Source organism: Pygoscelis adeliae, unplaced genomic scaffold (assembly GCF_000699105.1).
Source record: "Pygoscelis adeliae isolate BGI_AS28 unplaced genomic scaffold, ASM69910v1 Scaffold106, whole genome shotgun sequence".
In the NCBI taxonomy this organism is placed as follows: domain Eukaryota; kingdom Metazoa; phylum Chordata; class Aves; order Sphenisciformes; family Spheniscidae; genus Pygoscelis; species Pygoscelis adeliae.
In genome coordinates this window covers 4,021,758-4,039,084 of record NW_008824939.1, presented here as the reverse complement: position 1 = coordinate 4,039,084, position 17,327 = coordinate 4,021,758, and the positions used below count along the sequence as shown (strand labels likewise).

At 37.9% G+C, this 17,327-nt stretch overlaps 1 protein-coding gene across 1 annotated transcript in view; it reads right to left on the bottom strand.

The window, feature by feature from the left end:
• Window positions 1–3,697: 3,697 nt before the first annotated feature.
• PPIG (peptidylprolyl isomerase G (cyclophilin G)) overlaps window positions 3,698–17,327 on the bottom strand; it is a 25,013-nt gene continuing 11,383 nt past the window's right edge. Inside the window, exons 8-12 of the mRNA XM_009325418.1 lie at window positions 8,044–8,248; window positions 6,886–7,053; window positions 6,266–6,350; window positions 5,262–5,398; window positions 3,698–4,970 (exon numbers count right to left, since the gene is read on the bottom strand). Coding sequence (XP_009323693.1) covers window positions 3,851–4,970; window positions 5,262–5,398; window positions 6,266–6,350; window positions 6,886–7,053; window positions 8,044–8,248 — 1,715 coding nt within the window. The 3' untranslated portion in view covers window positions 3,698–3,850. The remainder of the gene's footprint in view (window positions 4,971–5,261; window positions 5,399–6,265; window positions 6,351–6,885; window positions 7,054–8,043; window positions 8,249–17,327) is intronic.

Here is a 17,327-nt window from a genome sequence, read left to right as displayed (position 1 = left end):
GCCCCTAGAAAATGTGTCCAAAAATACTTTATTTTCTTCAATAAATCAACAATAACAGTTTCAGCAAAGGCAGCTAAAGGACTTCTGCTTTTATGTTTACATTAATCTAAAATCCACTTGCCAGACTGACACTATTACAAATTAGACATTGTTAGGGGATCACTGCAAATTCTTCAGGGCATCTGACAAAGACCACTGCAAGAAAAGTCCGTAATGTGGGATTTCAAGTTGCAAGAGAGAAGTTTCAGGCTAAAATTTTGACAACTGGATAGAACAAAGGGTTAAAATGTAACCATAGCCTTTTTTTTTTTCCTTAAAAAAAACCAAAAATCAAAAACAAAACAAAGCAACAACTGAAACACTGTGGCCATGTCAAAAAATTAGCAGACAGCAACACGTTTTACAGGCAACAGTGTCTACACCACCTTACATTATATCCACCCGCCCTCAGTAAGAATTTGTGCTTCTGAGTTGATGGCAGTACCCAGAAAATCCAACATCAAATAACGGTCTTTTTCTGAGAAAGTTTGGAAAGCTACCGCCAATACTAAATTCAGCATTCCATGTGTACATAGGCTGTATGGTATTAGTAAAATGTCAGTATCTATTGTCAGTACAACAGAGAATACATGTCTAACCTTTGGAAATTATGTCAAGCCTGTACATACTCTTAAACATATGCTTACAAAGTTAGTCCAGTGCTCCCTGCCCTCATTTTACCTTGAGTCTTGAGGTTCACAGATTCTCTGGAGTAAGGTCAGTTCTGGGGCACTGACAGAAAAAGCTGTCCTCTAAATGTACTTTCTTCCCCATTCGCAATGGAAGACCACGAGCATTGTTTTGATTACCTCTGGTATATGTTAAGTATTGCTTTCAAATACGCTTCAGTTCAGTTCTCAAAGCCAAAAGCCAATGGCCTGTGACACAGCTGCCAAAGACAGCATTGAGCTACTCTGTGACTACAGCACAAGGCGGTTACTGTGAGGCTGGGAACAGGACAGCTCTGCCATCGAGGGAAGAAATGGTTCCAGGACAGCAAGAGCAGTAGGCAGTGCCTCACAAAGCCACAAGAGCTCACTGGTGCTTGGGGACATCTTGCTGTCCATGGGACTGTGCTTCAGTCCCACTAAATTCTTATCAGCATTCTCAATTTCCAGTTTGATAGAAAAAGAGCACAAATCTGGCAAATCCTCCCTCTTACAGGACTGCAGTTGTTGTGTTTCAGTTTAAACAAAGTGATTGGCACTAAAACAATTTACCATCAGATACAGGCAAGGCACGCACTTATCAAGAGATCAAGTGTATCCCACCACGTGCGATTAAAAGTAACCAACTTCTTACAAAGTACACTAAAAACAAGAAAATTAGCTTTGTGCCACCAACTCAGATGAATTTTAACGTGCTATGAAATAATTTGAACTCGTTTAATTTGTACAAATAATTTTCTGAATTATAACAAAAAAATCCATACGAAAGGGTATACAAGTGCATCTTTTGAAATAACTGGTTACACACAACTGCAAACTACAATTGGATATAATCTCCATTTTGAAATTTTAAATTAAAGACGTCTTAACATTTTTTAACAATTCCTATGGATTGCCTTACTGCTGGTTGACTGGATTTTTTTTCCCCCTCTTCTACAGCAGAGTCAATACAGTCGAGGGTTGGTTGGTTTGTTTGCATGCTTATATGAGCTTCAGTGGTATTGGCAAGAACATTTTCAGTAGTGCAAACATACTTCTTCAGCAAGTTTGCTTGTGGGTCAGCTCCATAAAAAAATAATGAAAGAACATTGCAAACAGACAGTTTTCAAATGAGACTCTGAAGAACATGGCATGTATAGCACAGCATAAATGCACCGAGGAAGCCTTTGTCCAAGCTGCCGTACAATTCTCTTGAGCCTAACTTCCTAGCTTTTTCTTACTACAGTCCCCAAAATAGGTCTACAACTTCTCCAAAGGAGTTCAGAGTGGCTTCACACAGAACAGGTCCACTATACAGGTCTTCAGTTCACTCCTATGAGCTCTCTTAAGTAACAGCTATATCATCCACCCACATGTGGGCTTGGAAAACATTTTTACACGTTCTGCATAAAATGACCACTGCAATGCAAAATTCATACCAAAACATGGGAAAAAAAAGTTGATAGCCAAAGCAGCTCTACAGCAGCTCCGCCAACTATCCTGCTAAAAAGTAACACTATACACTTCTAGTTTTCTTCCCTTAAAAAGGTTGCTTATGGTGTTCACAATCCTGTATTTTTCTTTTGCTTTCAAGACATAACTACTTGATTTTCCTTTAGAATAACAACTGTCTGGATCACAACGTCAAGCCAAGTTTCAGCAGTTCTGCTAATCTACTGTAGACACACACCGATCACAAAGGGGGTGATATAGCAAAAATGCTGACAAACTCGTAACAAAGACAGTTAAGAACAAGTTATGTCATACACTCAAAGATCTGCCAAAAAAAAAAAAGGGCTATTAAAACATTGTTTTGCTTTGACACAGCTTTACATTAATGCTTGTCACTTCTCTTCCGGCATTTCAAGATTTGCCAGCCTTTGGTGTGACTAGTTGAAAGGACTGAAAGAAGTGTTGGGGTTTGTACCGAATCTGTCCTCCTCTCAGCCCACTACGTTAAGTTACCACACACCACCTGCTCTTTGGTGATCGCGCATATGCGGGCACTCCTGCAGCAACACAAGCCGACCTCCTCCTCTTTCGCATGAAGGTGTGCCGGTGAGAAAGAAACAGGGGTGTCTCCTAGAGGCAGGAGAGGAAAGCAGAAAAGGGAGGGGATTGGTTTGAGGAAGACGCGCATGTAGTAAGAGAAGGAGGGGGAATTCACAGTACGGTCTTTAGAATGAGGGGATGCAGGGAGGGAAGCAGATTTTTGTTTTAAAAAAAAAATTAAGAGCCTGTCTTAAAACATTACTTGAAGTTCTGCTTCAACTACCCCAAAAACCAGTATTGGTGAACTGAAATAGTTTTCTCATAGCCTGCTAAGAAGCAGCAAAAGTAGAAAGGATTTCCTGGCTCCTTATTATGACACCCACTGTGTCATATGTGTCATCATAACAGATTCTGGTAATCTGTTTCATCTCTGTGCATCCATTAATTAGCAACTGAGGCAGGGTAGCCTGAAGCATCCAAGCTGAATTTTCTGCAGCAGACAAACATGAAAGCATGGAACAGAAAAGGAGGTTACAGGGAAAAAAATTACACTGATGAGCACTTCAAAAAAAATTTTTTTTGGACAAAGAAATAACTCCCAAACACAGATGACCGCCTTACAGCATGAATGAATTCTCCTGTTGGCAGTGACAGAAGCACAAACAGTGAAGATTTACTTAATTCACTTCGTGATTACAAAAAACCCAACGTAATTTTCCTCTATAAATTAATTTCCTTAGGATTTATACCTACTGAAATACAGATGTAGCAACACTGGAGTCACGGACACCTTGCAACATTCTCCTAGCTTTAAGATGACATGTAGTATACTTGCAGCTTTCTTCTTCACACATGAAACAAGCTTCTTCACAGGCAGCCACTGTTTGCACTAAACTAAGTTCATCAGGTAAAAAATAAACGCGGCACAGAAGTTACCTTTCTAGCTGCCAACACACAAGGAGGATACATAAACCAATGAAATATTTGAAACACAGCACACTGTATTACACATATAATTCGTTTTTCATTTCAAGTTTATTAAAACTTTAGCAGTACAAATGATCCAGGTTTTAGATTATCAAAAGACCAAACTGAAGTCCACATCTTAAAAAAAGGCGTTCCCCAAAATGTCTCTAAAACTTTGAGACAATGGAAACATTAAGTCCACAAACTCATCCGTGCCTGTCGTCATCTGTTCCAGGACTTGTTTCATGATCAGACTTTTTATCCTTACTAGGGGCATTATCTCTTTCCTGACTCTTTGATTTTTGGTTTATTTCTTTTTCTGCTGAGGATCTGGTCTTTTCCTTTTCTTTACTGCTGCGTGAATATGATTTTTTTGATTCTCTCTCTTTGCTACTTGGTCTCTTTTTTGAGTCTGGACTTCTATCCTGATCTCTACTAGACTTCTTATCTTTACTGGATTCAGGACTGCTACTTTCACGGCTTTTTGAACGCCTCTTCCTTTGGCTTTCAGTATCATTCCTCTTATATGAGCTTCTACTTTCTCTATTTGAGTACCTGTCCCTGTTTCTGCTTTGACTTTCCTCCCTCTCTGAGCTCCTCGATTCTCTCCTCCTCCTATTTTCTCTTCCTCTGTATTTATCTGGCGTACCTCTCCTTTCTCTGCTTCTTGATCTTCCTCTTCTTCTTGTTTCTCTATCTCTATTCCTTGAATAGTCTTTACTTCTGCTGCGATCTCTGTCTCTGCTTCTCGACCTTCCTCTCCTACCCCTATCTCGGCTTTTGCTTCGATCCCTTGTTCTACTGCTGGAACTATGTTTTCCTCTAGCATGCTCACGCTCTTTGCTTCTTGACTTACGTTTCTCCCTGTCTTTACTCCTCCTGTGGTCTTGTTCATTACTTCTTGAGCCTGCCCTTTTGCTTCTCTCCTTGCTCCTACTTCTTTCTTTATCTCTCCCTCTAGAATCATAGCGCTTTTCTTTTTCTCTACCTTTCTCATGGTCTCTCTCTTTGCTTCTTGATCTTATTCTCTTTTCATCATGTCTACTGTGCTTAGAGTCTCTTTCTTTACTTTTTGATTTCTCTCGGCTTTTACTATGGCTTCTAGATTTAGCTCTTTTCTTGGCCTTGCTTTTGTTATGCTTGTCATCTTTTTCTGAATTCCTTCTTGTCTCCCTGTCTTTACTGCTGGATTTGTGATCCTTTTTCTTCTCTTTTTCCCCTCTTCTGCTTGGACTTTCAGAAACTTGCCTGTGGTCTGATATTTTTCTCTCTTTTCCTCTTCCTGGGCTTTTTTGATTATCTTTCTTGTTTTCATTTATTTCACTCCTTGGAGAGAGAAAGATAGGATTTTTTAAATATTTTGAATCCCCTCCACTCTGAAAAATTAAGTCAGAAGTGAGACAGCTTCACAACTGAAACTTAAATCACATTAGGTCAGCTGTATTAATTACTATGTATTTAGAGTAGCGTGATTAAAATCAGACACAGTTAAGTAATGGGATAACCAAGTCAGCGCCCTGGTTTTTTGGTAGTAACTGTAATTAACAATCTAAGATGACAGGTATTACTTTTAATATATAATTTCAATGCATATACTCCAGAAAGAATCGATCTTACTTGTCCCCTTTTATCCATCGTTCTCCGCTAGACACTCTCATTCTTTGAGCTCTTTGCATTTCTTGCCTCCAATGTGGAGGAGTTTCACTGCGTCGGAATCGATCTCTTGACCTGGATCTGGAAGGTGTCCGGTAACGCTTGAAGGGAAAAAAAGAAAATTGAGCGTAAGTTTGAATTTCACATGCTGTGATAGCTAAGCAAGATTTTTATCCCTGGTGGTCGATTCTACATAGCACCTAACGTGACACTTCACATATATATACACCAAGTTTACATTGACAAGTTATGAACTTACTGAAAAATGTATCTGACATTCAGCTAGAGCAGGAATACCCAGTGTCTGATCAAGTAACTATTTTTAAGGTAACTTCTATTTCAGGATTTTTGTACTCTGCTGAAAGGTCTTCTCCTGTTGTTTTTAATTAGCACAAATGCAACTCACTTTTCTAACACTGAAAATTCTGCTTAGCTTTGACAAGCAACATGAAAACAATACTTCACACTTTTTCTTTAAGGTTTTTACTAAAAATTTGAGGGATAGAGACTTCTGTTACTAAAAACATTTACTACAAGCAGTGCATAGCATATGGCTTCACAAAATCAGAAGAATCAATCTGACAGCTCCCCCCTGCCAAAAAGGGGAGAAGTCCTCCCCACATTCCTGGCACTGATGTCGTCGTACTGGTTCTACTGTTCACTAGAACCCTTTTTGAGCTAATTCCATTTGCTAATTCCCAGAATACTACAGTAACACAAAGAAAGCATTTTTTGTTTTTTCTTCCCCCCCCAAATAAACTCAGTATGCAAACAGGAAGTTAATTTCATTTTCCTTGTTGTCTTCCTTCAAGCTTCAGTCCCCAAATCAATTATGATGCACCTTAAGTCCTGTTTTGTTTTGTTTTGTTTTTTAAAATCAACCATTCTAATGAAAATGGTTAGTAACACCAGCAGTAAGACTGTGCTACCACCTTGTTTATTTTGGGGAACAGATTGTAAACATTTACCCTTGGTCCTCTTCCTTTTATTTTCCTTCCAGATCTCGTCACTAACAGCCTCCTCTGGTATGTTGACTGTGAATTCGATAGATTACTAAAAATAATTTAAAAAAAGTGATATTGTTTATAACATCAAAGAAAGAAGGAAAGAGAAAATAAAACCGATTTTAAAACCTCTTCAGAAATTAAACTAAATGAAAACACACACTTAATTTTTTTTTTTTTTAATGAGTACAGACAGTAACAACCACACAGTAAAAACTTCAGATTTGGTGACCACAAAATATTTTACAAGATTTCTAGGTTTTTCCATGTTTGAAAGAAGAATAAATTATAGATTCAGATTGGACAGTTCCAATAAATTCTAAATGAAATTGCAATGCATTTTACTTTCTTTTTCTTGAATCAGTCACTTTCAATTTTTCATTCACTAAAACCATTTTCAAAGACTAAGCCTTTGTTCTAGGACAAAGACAACAGTTGCTAATAAACTGAAAAATCCATTCCAGCAGTCCTCACAACATGGAACTGTTTAATAGGGAAAGGACTCGCTTAACATTAGAGTCCTAAAACAGTAATGTGACCATACCACTGTCAGTATGTAGTCAGACTCAAAACAGATGTATTACCTTTCTCTTTCCTTCTCTCTGCTTTTCCTCTCTTTTTCTTTCTCATCTACTTTAGGAGGACTTTTCCTCATCAGGAAACGGTTTTCAGGTACAGGAGGAATTTCTTCAGGACGGACAGTAGATAATGGCTGTGCTTCAGGGTTTTCATCTTCACTTTCACTGGATGAGCTTTATTTTTGTATTAAAAAAAATGTTTGTACTTAAAGTGAGTTACTTGAATGAGGGAAGACTTTTCAATCTATTTAAATAATTCAGAAATTCTCTTAATTCAATACACAACGATACGACAAGAAACTCAGGAAATAGCTCTATTTCAGAAGCAACTTTTTTTTTCCCTATGATAATCTTTGCTCCAAAATGTACAACTGCAGTAGATTTCTGACCAACATCTTTTATCCATGAATTCCAATGGTGCAACACTGAACACATCTTTACTCTCTATTTAGATACAGCGCTTTTTTTTTAATTTATTTTCTTTTAAAAACACTATCAGGAGAGTCAAATTCAGATTTTACACTAGCATATATAACTAGCTACAAACTATTGTAATTCCAAGCAGCTGGTATAAACAAACTTGTGTGAAATGGGCTTAGTCCCACAGAAACCATGTTTAGGCAGCATTGCCCTAAGTGAACATTTCTTACATTTTACTCCTAGCTTAGAAAAATGTGACTTGCACTGACACAACTTGTATCTCACATTGAACTATAAGCAAAAATATGAGATTAGAAAGAACATTTTCAGAAGAAAGAGTGCCTTCTGAGTTTTATTATCTTCCAGTGAAACTGCAAGACTTTTGGCATATCAGACAGAAGTAACATTGTTAAGTATGTTCGTTTATTAATTTTTTGTTTAGCTTTGCTTTTATTCCCACATACTACATTCTCTTAAGTCCCACTGCATATAACTTAAATTGAATTGTACAGAAGTGAATTTAGGGAAAAAGCTATCACCACCCATTTCAAACTAAGCACTCCTCCAACTTTTCAAGCCAAATATACCTAAGTCTTAGTCCGTTCCTTCGCTCCGTTACAAGCTGCAGCATGTAGGCACATGGACTACTTCACTAGTTACAGAATACTATTCTGTAGTTACAGGACAAGAAAATGGTACTATATGGTGTACGTGTAACAAAACAAAACAAATCTCAAAACTGACCTTTTCTTGCTTTTCTTTCTCTTTTTCTTTTCTTTCTTATGTTTCTTGGAATTTTTCTTGTGTTTCTTTTTTCGTTTTTTAGATTTCTCTTCTGAAGCACTCTCAGAATCCGATGATGAATCAGAAGATGATTCTGAATCACTTGAACTTTCCGAGTCACTGGATGAGGAAGACGACTTGTGTCTTTTCTTTTCTTCTTTCTTGGCTTTAAGTCAGAATAGCAAAGACACATTTTAATATCAAACACTTCTAAATAAATCTCAGAAAAATCAACTTATCTAGTACCTGCCTGAGCTTCTTATAATTGTGTCATGAGACTACTTCATCAAAATACTTAAGAACAAATTAAAGTTTTGGAGAAAACACTGTTTCTCCCAAGTACAATAAAGAATATGTCTGGAAATACTAAGAAATTTCCAACATTTTATATTTACGAAGCTCTAAAGTATGAAACTTATACTGTCAAGAACTTGTAGAACTGTGTAAGTTTTCAGATCATGTTTTATACAACATAAGCTACATATGAAGAATTACTTAAAATTTATTTACAAAGTGTTTATAAAAAAAACCTTCTTTGGCTTCAGCTTGAACCTGACTTCATATAAAATCTATTCAAATCACAAACGAGAAGTTTTAAGACAGACAATAAGTGGCATACACTAAACTGATTACTCATTGAATTTAGCTCAGAGGAAAGATTCAAATAACCAACCTTCCTGCTAAGTGAAACCATGCTCAAGGGAACAGTCCTAATCCTCCAGCTCATCATGGGTTGCTTGGTTTTTTGTTTTTTTTATTTTTTATTTTTTTAACAGAAAGATACAAATAACTTACTAACCATATGGTATGAAAAGGAACCCTGCTAAAGAGCAGACTAGTCCTTAATTACATATTTCACCATTTCTCACGTGGCTGCTGGAGCTGCAAATCAGCAACTTACTGACAATCTGATATTAGTCTGACAGGAAACAATCCAAGAACAAACACACCTTTTTATGCCCTTTAACTGATCTGAGACCTACTTAAACTATTAAAAGTGATGTAAGTATTATTTCAGAGTCACACTGATTTGAAAAAATATATAAATACACAATAAAAATGTACTATAAAAACTTCACTAAAGGAAGTCTAGGCTTCTGAGTTATGACGCTTCAGGTAAATCAGTTAAATGGTATAAATACTCTTCAATGTGTTATGAAATTCCTATCAGGCTATCGCCCAGAAAATTAAGAGCTCTATCCAGAAAATCCAGAAGAACACACTGTTTGGCTTCGGACTGCTGTAGTTGACTTTTCTAATCAGCATCAAATATTATTTTACTTTGCCATTGCAAATTGCAAAGATAGCCCATCATTTGCTACACAACATACTACAGCCACGGACAGACGAAACAAAACCTTCACCATTAAACAGAAGAAAAATATACCAAAAATAAATACTGATGTCCAAACAGCCTGTTTCCTCGTCACAGCAAACAATCCATATTTTAGGAGAACACCTGTTAAGACCTTAGAACAGGCTTCAGATCAGGGACAGAAATGAATTTTTAAATTGCGTACGAATCCTAGCTGAAAGTATTAGCCTATTTTGCAAAGCTTTTAATAGCTTGCTCTACCCAAAGAATTCATGGTTTACAGAGATATTATCTGACCTACATCAACATAAAAGCAGTTTAAATGCAACCTCCCACGCCCTGCTCTTCTTCTGCACAAAACAGGTAAGGGAAAACATTAGGCACCAAAGACAGGATTATGACTATGCAGCCTGTCTGCATCTGAAAACTATTCAGACACAGAGAACACGTTTTCACACAGCAGAAAACATAAAGATGTCTCCCTAAATAGCCTAAGTTTTTTGCTTTTCTATTAAAGACAGAGAAATTCAACTGTTTAGTCCAGCCAAGTATTTCTTCTATTGGCTTCCACTTGTGCCCAATAAGATGATGCAATCTGTACTTAGCTATTGTGTGTCAGTCATTGTTATAAAATAATTAAGGCAAGTAATTAGAGAAACTCATGTTAAAAAAAAAAGGTAAAAATCTGTTATGATAACTTTCCTATTAGATGATTTTTGTCCTTGCTCTACAGGAAGTCCTCTTGGGTATTACAATAACTCAAGTGTCAGAAGATAAAAGATTTCAAGAACTTCAAAGAATTACAGGTTATTAAACCAGCTTTTTACTTATGACCAGCCTTGATTTTGTACATATGGAAGGGAAGAAAAATTCCACTTCAGAATTCCCTGCTAGCAATCACTGATCATATACCACACTTACAGGTGTCAAGAAAAAAAAAAAGTTTAAGTGGCACCAGTACCAAAAACTAAGTACCTATTAACAGCTATTACACTTCTAGTGTGCAGTTATTTAGAAAATGAATTATTTTAATTCCATATAAACAGATTAGAGATCTGAAGGGGGGGGAAGATGATACTCTGTAGAGAACTCCAGGCGAGGAAACACTTCTATGAAGAGTAGATCGGTAACTGCCCTTCCGAAAACGCCAAGTGGCTATTTAATGGAACACTTTATCAATTTTTGGAATTATCAATATTAGATTCCCCAACTGCTTAGCAGGTATTACCCTGTTGACTGACTCTTGAGAGTTAGCAGCAGGTATTTGTAACTGCAATCATGTGGAAATTCTCAAATTCAACACTAACTTCATCTCATTTTTGCAAAACTGCATGATGGGAGGTAGCAGTTTTTCAAGGATGATCAAAAGCAATAAAACTTACATAAAATTCCTTGCTAAACTGTCAAAGAGAATAAAAATGAGTCTTGTGGATAATGAGTCCTAGTATAATACTTAGGGATGCATTATTTTTAATAATAAGCTAGTACTTCCTACCAACTTAACTTTTCACAGGAAAAAAAATTTCTGATTTGGGCTAGAATGATAAAAATCAGCGAGGACAGATCCACAGTTGCCCAAAACACATTTCTAGCTGCACTTCAGGCAGCTTCTTTATGACAGATGATATTCTGTGGGAACTTCATATTGCCTCTTGGAAATTGGACATAACTGGGTATGCTTTAGAGTAGCAAAGTTAAGTGTGGATGTGTTATACCAACTGCAGAGACAGACAATTGTGGGTTCCTAATGGAGAAGAGAGTCAGCATTTCTCAGAAAAGCAACAGCTAAGCTCTCATTCATAGCACCATCTCTTAATAAACTTTTGTTCTGTATATAGTTATTGAATGTAAAACAGTGAAATCCCAAATATATGAAGTTGTCATATTTTACTCCCCTCAATCCATCTTCTCATCTACCATGTCTTGCCCAGAACACCTTCTGGCTGTAGACTGTGATGCGTTGATGTTCTAGATCTATCTGTAGCCTTCAGTATTGTTCCAATGTTTTCATGACAATATCCATAATGAAAGCTAAGGCAGTATTGTTCTTTATCTTCAGCAAAATATTAGCTGGGAGCATTAGATCATCTATGTAAGCCAACACCTCTTTTGTAGCAATCCAGTATCCTACTCTGTCAGGTCTCCCATTCAGAATGCAGTGATATATACAGCAGTGAAAGATTTCCTCTTCACAGTGATGCAGAACACTTGCTTCCAAAAGAATTGGCTGAGGTAAAAGATCGGGATGACAGCAAGCTAGCTGGGGCTTAATTCAGCTAACAGTGGATCAGACACATGGTGTAGAAAAATCTCAGCAGAAACAACTAAGTATGGCATCTTGGCCTCTCTTTTTGTGGTCATAATCTTTATGGATACTTTTTTCTCCTAACGTTACCGAATGCCCACTGGTACAGTGGATGAAATTTAATCCCATTGCACTAAATTGCATTCATTTTTCAGATTAGCATCACAGACACAACTCATACTGGTATGACATCTACAGTAACTTTTTTCATGGTGTTTTCCATGTGTTTATTCACAAGCCTCATTTGATACAGACTAACAAAAGCCTGACAACCAACTGAAACACAACCTCTGTACTTCATAGATTATGTTAGTCTTCTGGTCATTTCTGGGCACAGTATGAACTAGCAAGTTGTCTTACCCATTTAGGACAGCCTGCTGATTTAAATCAGCTGGTTCTTATCAGATATTTTTAGAGCTTCTTGCAAAATACTTCCAAAAGACAGGTCTCATTATATTTTTTTACTTCCCTAGTTGGTCCAGACCAAGACACCTGGTCTCTTTTCTCAAACTTTTGCTCAATGTCCTTATTAAAGCACTATATTTAATAAAAAGTCTCTGTAATATTTTATGTCAGTTTAGATAGTCTAAATATATATACATTCACAGAGTGTAACAAGTACATATTTATAAAAGAAAACTGAACTGTTTCCAAATTAATTTCAATCAAAGGAGCCTGGTGTCATATAGGCCTGGTGACACCCAAGCAAAAAGAGGAATCTCACCTGAGCTTTAAATACCATGAACACAAAAAGTACTAAAAAAGTTAACTAATTTCTAAGTCCCAAGACACTTTCAAATGCTTCTTATCTATTCAACACTTTTGGTTTTGGCCCATTAAAAAAAGCCACTATATTGTACTATACTACATGCCTTCAGGCAAAACAAGATGTCTCCAAGCTCAATTTCAGAAATAACTGCATTTATTGATGCAATTATTATTCAGACATTTCCTGTATTTTCTCCCTCCTGCATCTGTTTTAAGTGTGTCAGAAACTATCTGTGACAGTTTTATCTGCGTTCTTATAACAAGTTTGGGCATGTTATAGTTACTACTTTAAGATGAGTAAGTAATAGATAGAAACAGAGGTAAGTTAGTGAGCAACTACCTCAACAAACATAATGGGATTCTTAACATGTAGCAAATAACGTCAATGGCAGATGTATTTGGAAAATCATGTGGCAGGCAGGGAGTGAAACGATGAATAAAAACAAAACAAAACAAAACAAAACAAAACAACCCAACCAAAAAGCCCAGAACTGTTGACACAGCAAAGACAGGATATCTGGCAAGAGGTTTTGGCTATACTTTCTGGTGACATCTAACTATCTCTGTCCAGCAGCAAATGCTATTTTGAATACTGAACCAACCTGGTGCTGGCCAATTACAGATCACAACACAAATGAAACCAATCCTGCAGTATGAAGGTCAGCAAGAAAGAAACAGACTTCTGTTTACAGTCCAACTGTTCCAGCTCATTAACTTCAGGATCAGGTTTTCAACTTCTGATCACATCTGAAATAGATACATCACTTCCTACTCCGTTCACTGCGACCTATAGTATTTGCCAGACTTAATGAATTACATGATCACGCTGCATGGCACAGCCAAGCACTCTCTGCATCTCAGCTTGTTATGGACTGTAGCAAGTCTTACGTTAGCCCCATGGTATCAGCCTCCTGGACTTGAAATGAAGAAATGACCTGGCCAGAAAGCAGTCAGGCTCAGGCACAAAAGTCAGAACAGATGATCTCATCTTGTAATCCACAGCAGTGACACTGTGAATAGTTACCTTATATCAAGTCCAGTAACCTGTGTTGGACCACAGCAGTCTCCAAAAAGAAAGTGCCTTTACTTCAGGACATTTAGACAGGTATTTTCCCTGATAATTTTTTCCAGTGTTTAATCACCCTGCTGTTCAGAGTATCAGGTCTTTTCTTCTATTTTGCATGTGTCTTGCTTCCATGGTTTGCCATGGGTTCCTATTATGTCTCGCACTGCTTGATTAAGGACCCACTGTTTCTTACAATGAAAATTATACACAGTAATCAAGTCCTCAGAGATACGCATTAGGGAACACTACCATACTTGATTCTTGTTGATCAGATGACATTGTTACTATGAGGAGTCCTGTATCATAAATGCCTCTGGACATAGATGTTTTTGTACACAAGAAACCTACCACACAACTGCAACAGCAGAGGAAGGGGGAAAGAAAAAGAAAAAAAAAAGGGGAGGGGGGAAACCATCTCCAGCTTCACTTTGAACAGTTTCGGCTAAAGCCAAAACAGTTTATACCTAGTGGCCAGTTCAGGGGGAAAAAAAAAAAAAAACAAAACTGGAACAGAAAAGTCTGAAACAACTGTTCATAGCAATCAGCTTGTAGAAAGGGGGCTAACAGTGATGTGTAACAAGCTTACCTTACTCATTCAACCCCTGAATACTCTAGGGGTTGAATGAGTAAGGAAAGAGGAAAGGGAGGATACACGAATCAGAAGTCCAGGTAAGATATGACTTACCAGACTCACCGCTTTCTAAGACTGCTCTTACTCCATAGATACTTCATGATTCCTAAATGTGTAACTTCGTACTCTGTATCAGTGCTTGATAATTTCTACTGATACTTTTTTTTTTTTAAAGAAATTGTATTGATAGAATGACCTAATTACAATATTGCTCTTTGGTGAATTATGAAAGCAGCCATAATCTGCCTTAACTGCAGAAAGCACACTTATACGAGCAGTGATTCTATAGGGACATCTATAACATCAATGAAGATCATCAATCTGCTCTGTGCAGAATCCCCTAGAAATACACTTTTCATAAGAAGTCTTCATTAGACACTCTTGTTAAAAACTGCCCAATGCACAAAGCCATTTAATTTCTTTGTTTTTGAATCAGAATGTCAGTGTCTTACATTCTTGAAAACATCGCAGATATACCTTTGATTAATCAAAGTAATGGTCTCAAACAATGCAGCCAGGCTTGTTTGACTAGATCCCCTTCTGCAAAGCTTTTTTAATTGGTATCAAACTCCCATTTGTCTTTAAGAAAATTAATATTATGTTACTTGTTCCACAGTTTTTCTTCAGAATTATTAGTTTAGCTAGCCCATAATGACCTTTCTAAATGCTGGCTTAATACTTCTCTCTCTTTCTTCTCCCCCCCCCCCAGCTTTCAGGATTTTCCCTGGAACTTTTAAGATTTTCTAAAAGTAAGACTACCTGGCCAGAAAGATTCTTCTTTTATAATTTAGCTTCTCTCATTCATTTTCACTAACTCCTCCAACTTTAAGGAATAAATGAAAAGGAAAAAAAAAAAAGGAAAAGACGACAAACTTTCCTCTTTTCTAGGTGATCATCCTCTCAAATCCCAGGTGAAAGCTTCTGATCTAGGCCTCTGCAATATTATAATTGTGATTGCTGTATCATTCAATTCACATAGCATCCAGTAAGTTAGCTCAGTCATCATCCACTCATCCCTAAATAAATCAAATTCTTCTATACAAAGAGATAGATTTGCTTCCTTCATAAAGCACTTCATCTGGGTATTCATCATGATACCTGAAAATCTGATCGCCTTTCCTCAACTTTAACCTAAGAGAAAAACATTCATACCAAGCACCTAACTTCTACTGTGATTCCTTCTGCTAGTGCCATCTTGGCTTCCCTGCTAAACCCAAGAAGTATCAGTTCTATTTTCATTCCATAAAGACTTGTCTAATTCCTTCCTTTATTGTATGAGCTTGTCTGGCAGGCAACACAAATATTTTAGTTTAAGGCTCACTTGCTATCATAATGTACCCTCCCACAGAAATTAGCCATTATACTTCCCTTACTGGCAACCTCCTTATTCCTTTGTCTTAACAGCAAATTCTTAGAAGCAGTCTCCTCTGGTAACTGCCTCGTATTTCACAGTATCAGTTCCCTTTTGCCTCCCATAGTAATGTGCTACAAACAGTTCCACTGTTAGATGACTCTCTGTGATGAACTTCCATGACACTGCTCACCTCCCAGAAACTGCTCCTATCTGGATTCCCTGGCCTCTTCCATATATTGACAGGTCCAAGGGCCTCTCCTGCTCCGCTTGTCAGCTTTGGACTGCAGCTTGGCAAATTTCCTTCTGCTGATGTGATGACAAACTGTTCCTCCTACCTCCACTGCCTCAGGTCAGCACAGCTCATCTGTGGTTTCTTGTAGTGCATTTAGTGAACAGTTCCAGTCACACTATCATCTTTCACAGTAGTGGGAAATTTCCCTTTGAAGGTCCTACAGACAGCCTTTCCCTTTCAATAGTAGGACTCTCCACTCATCACGATCTCCATAACGATCTGTCAGGCAGCACCTTCATCAGGCTGGCTCTGCATTAGTGCCCATTAGGGTCCACATCTCCCCGCACTCAGCTCTACCCTCCACCTGCCCAATCCTGGTGCCTAAGGCCTCTTGTCCTCCAAACACTCCTGCTGCCCACCATTATCTAGTACTGTGCCTTATAGTCAGCTGAGTGGGCTATCCCATTGCCCTGGCATCAACTGCCCTCCGTGGCACACCAGACCAGCTACAGGAAGCAGAGTCTCCAGGATCCCAGCAGTACTGAGGCAAAGAGGTACAAGCACACAGACAAACGGTTAGGACCAGTCAGATCTTTCCAGAAGCCTGTTCTCTTTTAGGAGAAGTTAAAGGAAAAAAAGATTTTGTATTTATTTTATTCACTCTTTTGACGACAAGTACTTTAAAGCCCTACCTAATGGCTTTAAGTCATCAGACTGCTCAGTGCCAAAACTTTCATTTAGTCATTCAATTTCAAGTGTTCTAGAGTGGACTAAAAAGGGAGTGTGGCAAACCAAGGAAGACAGAGTGGGTATCTCACCCACTAGCTTCACCCATTCTGTATCTGTATTGTCTTATTTTATTTTCTAATCTACGCCACCAGGGCATTTTCTAACAAATACCATGCTCCTGAGTACTGTCCAGAAAAAAAAAATTATGTCCTAACACATGGGGTGACATGAGTTAATCTAAGAAGTTCTAGAAACTTTGAGAAGTCAGGAGCCATACAATGACTTTGCTCGGGATTATGAGGTATTGAAGAGATCACTTCAGATTCCAAAGTCATTCTGCTAGACATCACAACACGTGAACACAGAACTGCATCAAAAAGGAGAGGAAAAACTAAGAAGCTCGATTTTGAATGCCTGTATTTTCCTTAAGCCAAAGAAACAACTATTCTTGTCTTCTGCTTCAATATCCTTGGTGCAACCCTTCACAGTACGTATCAGCAGAAAGTGCTACAAATGAAAAAGCATAGAATCATAGAACAGTTTGGGTTGGAAGGGACCTCTAAAGGTCATCCAGTCCAATCCCCCTGTCGTGGGCAGGGACATCTTCAACTAGATCAGGTTGCTCAGAGCCCTGTCCAACCTGACCTTGAATGTTTCCAGGGATGGGGCATCCACCACCTCTCTGGGAAACCTGGGCCAGTGTTTCACCACCCTCAGCGTAAAAAAGTTCTTCCTTATATCCAGTCTAAATCTAGCCCCCTTTAGTTTAAAGCCATTCTCCCTTGCGCTGTCACAACAGGCCCTGCTAAAAAGTTTGCCGCCATCTTTTTTATAAGCCCCCTTTA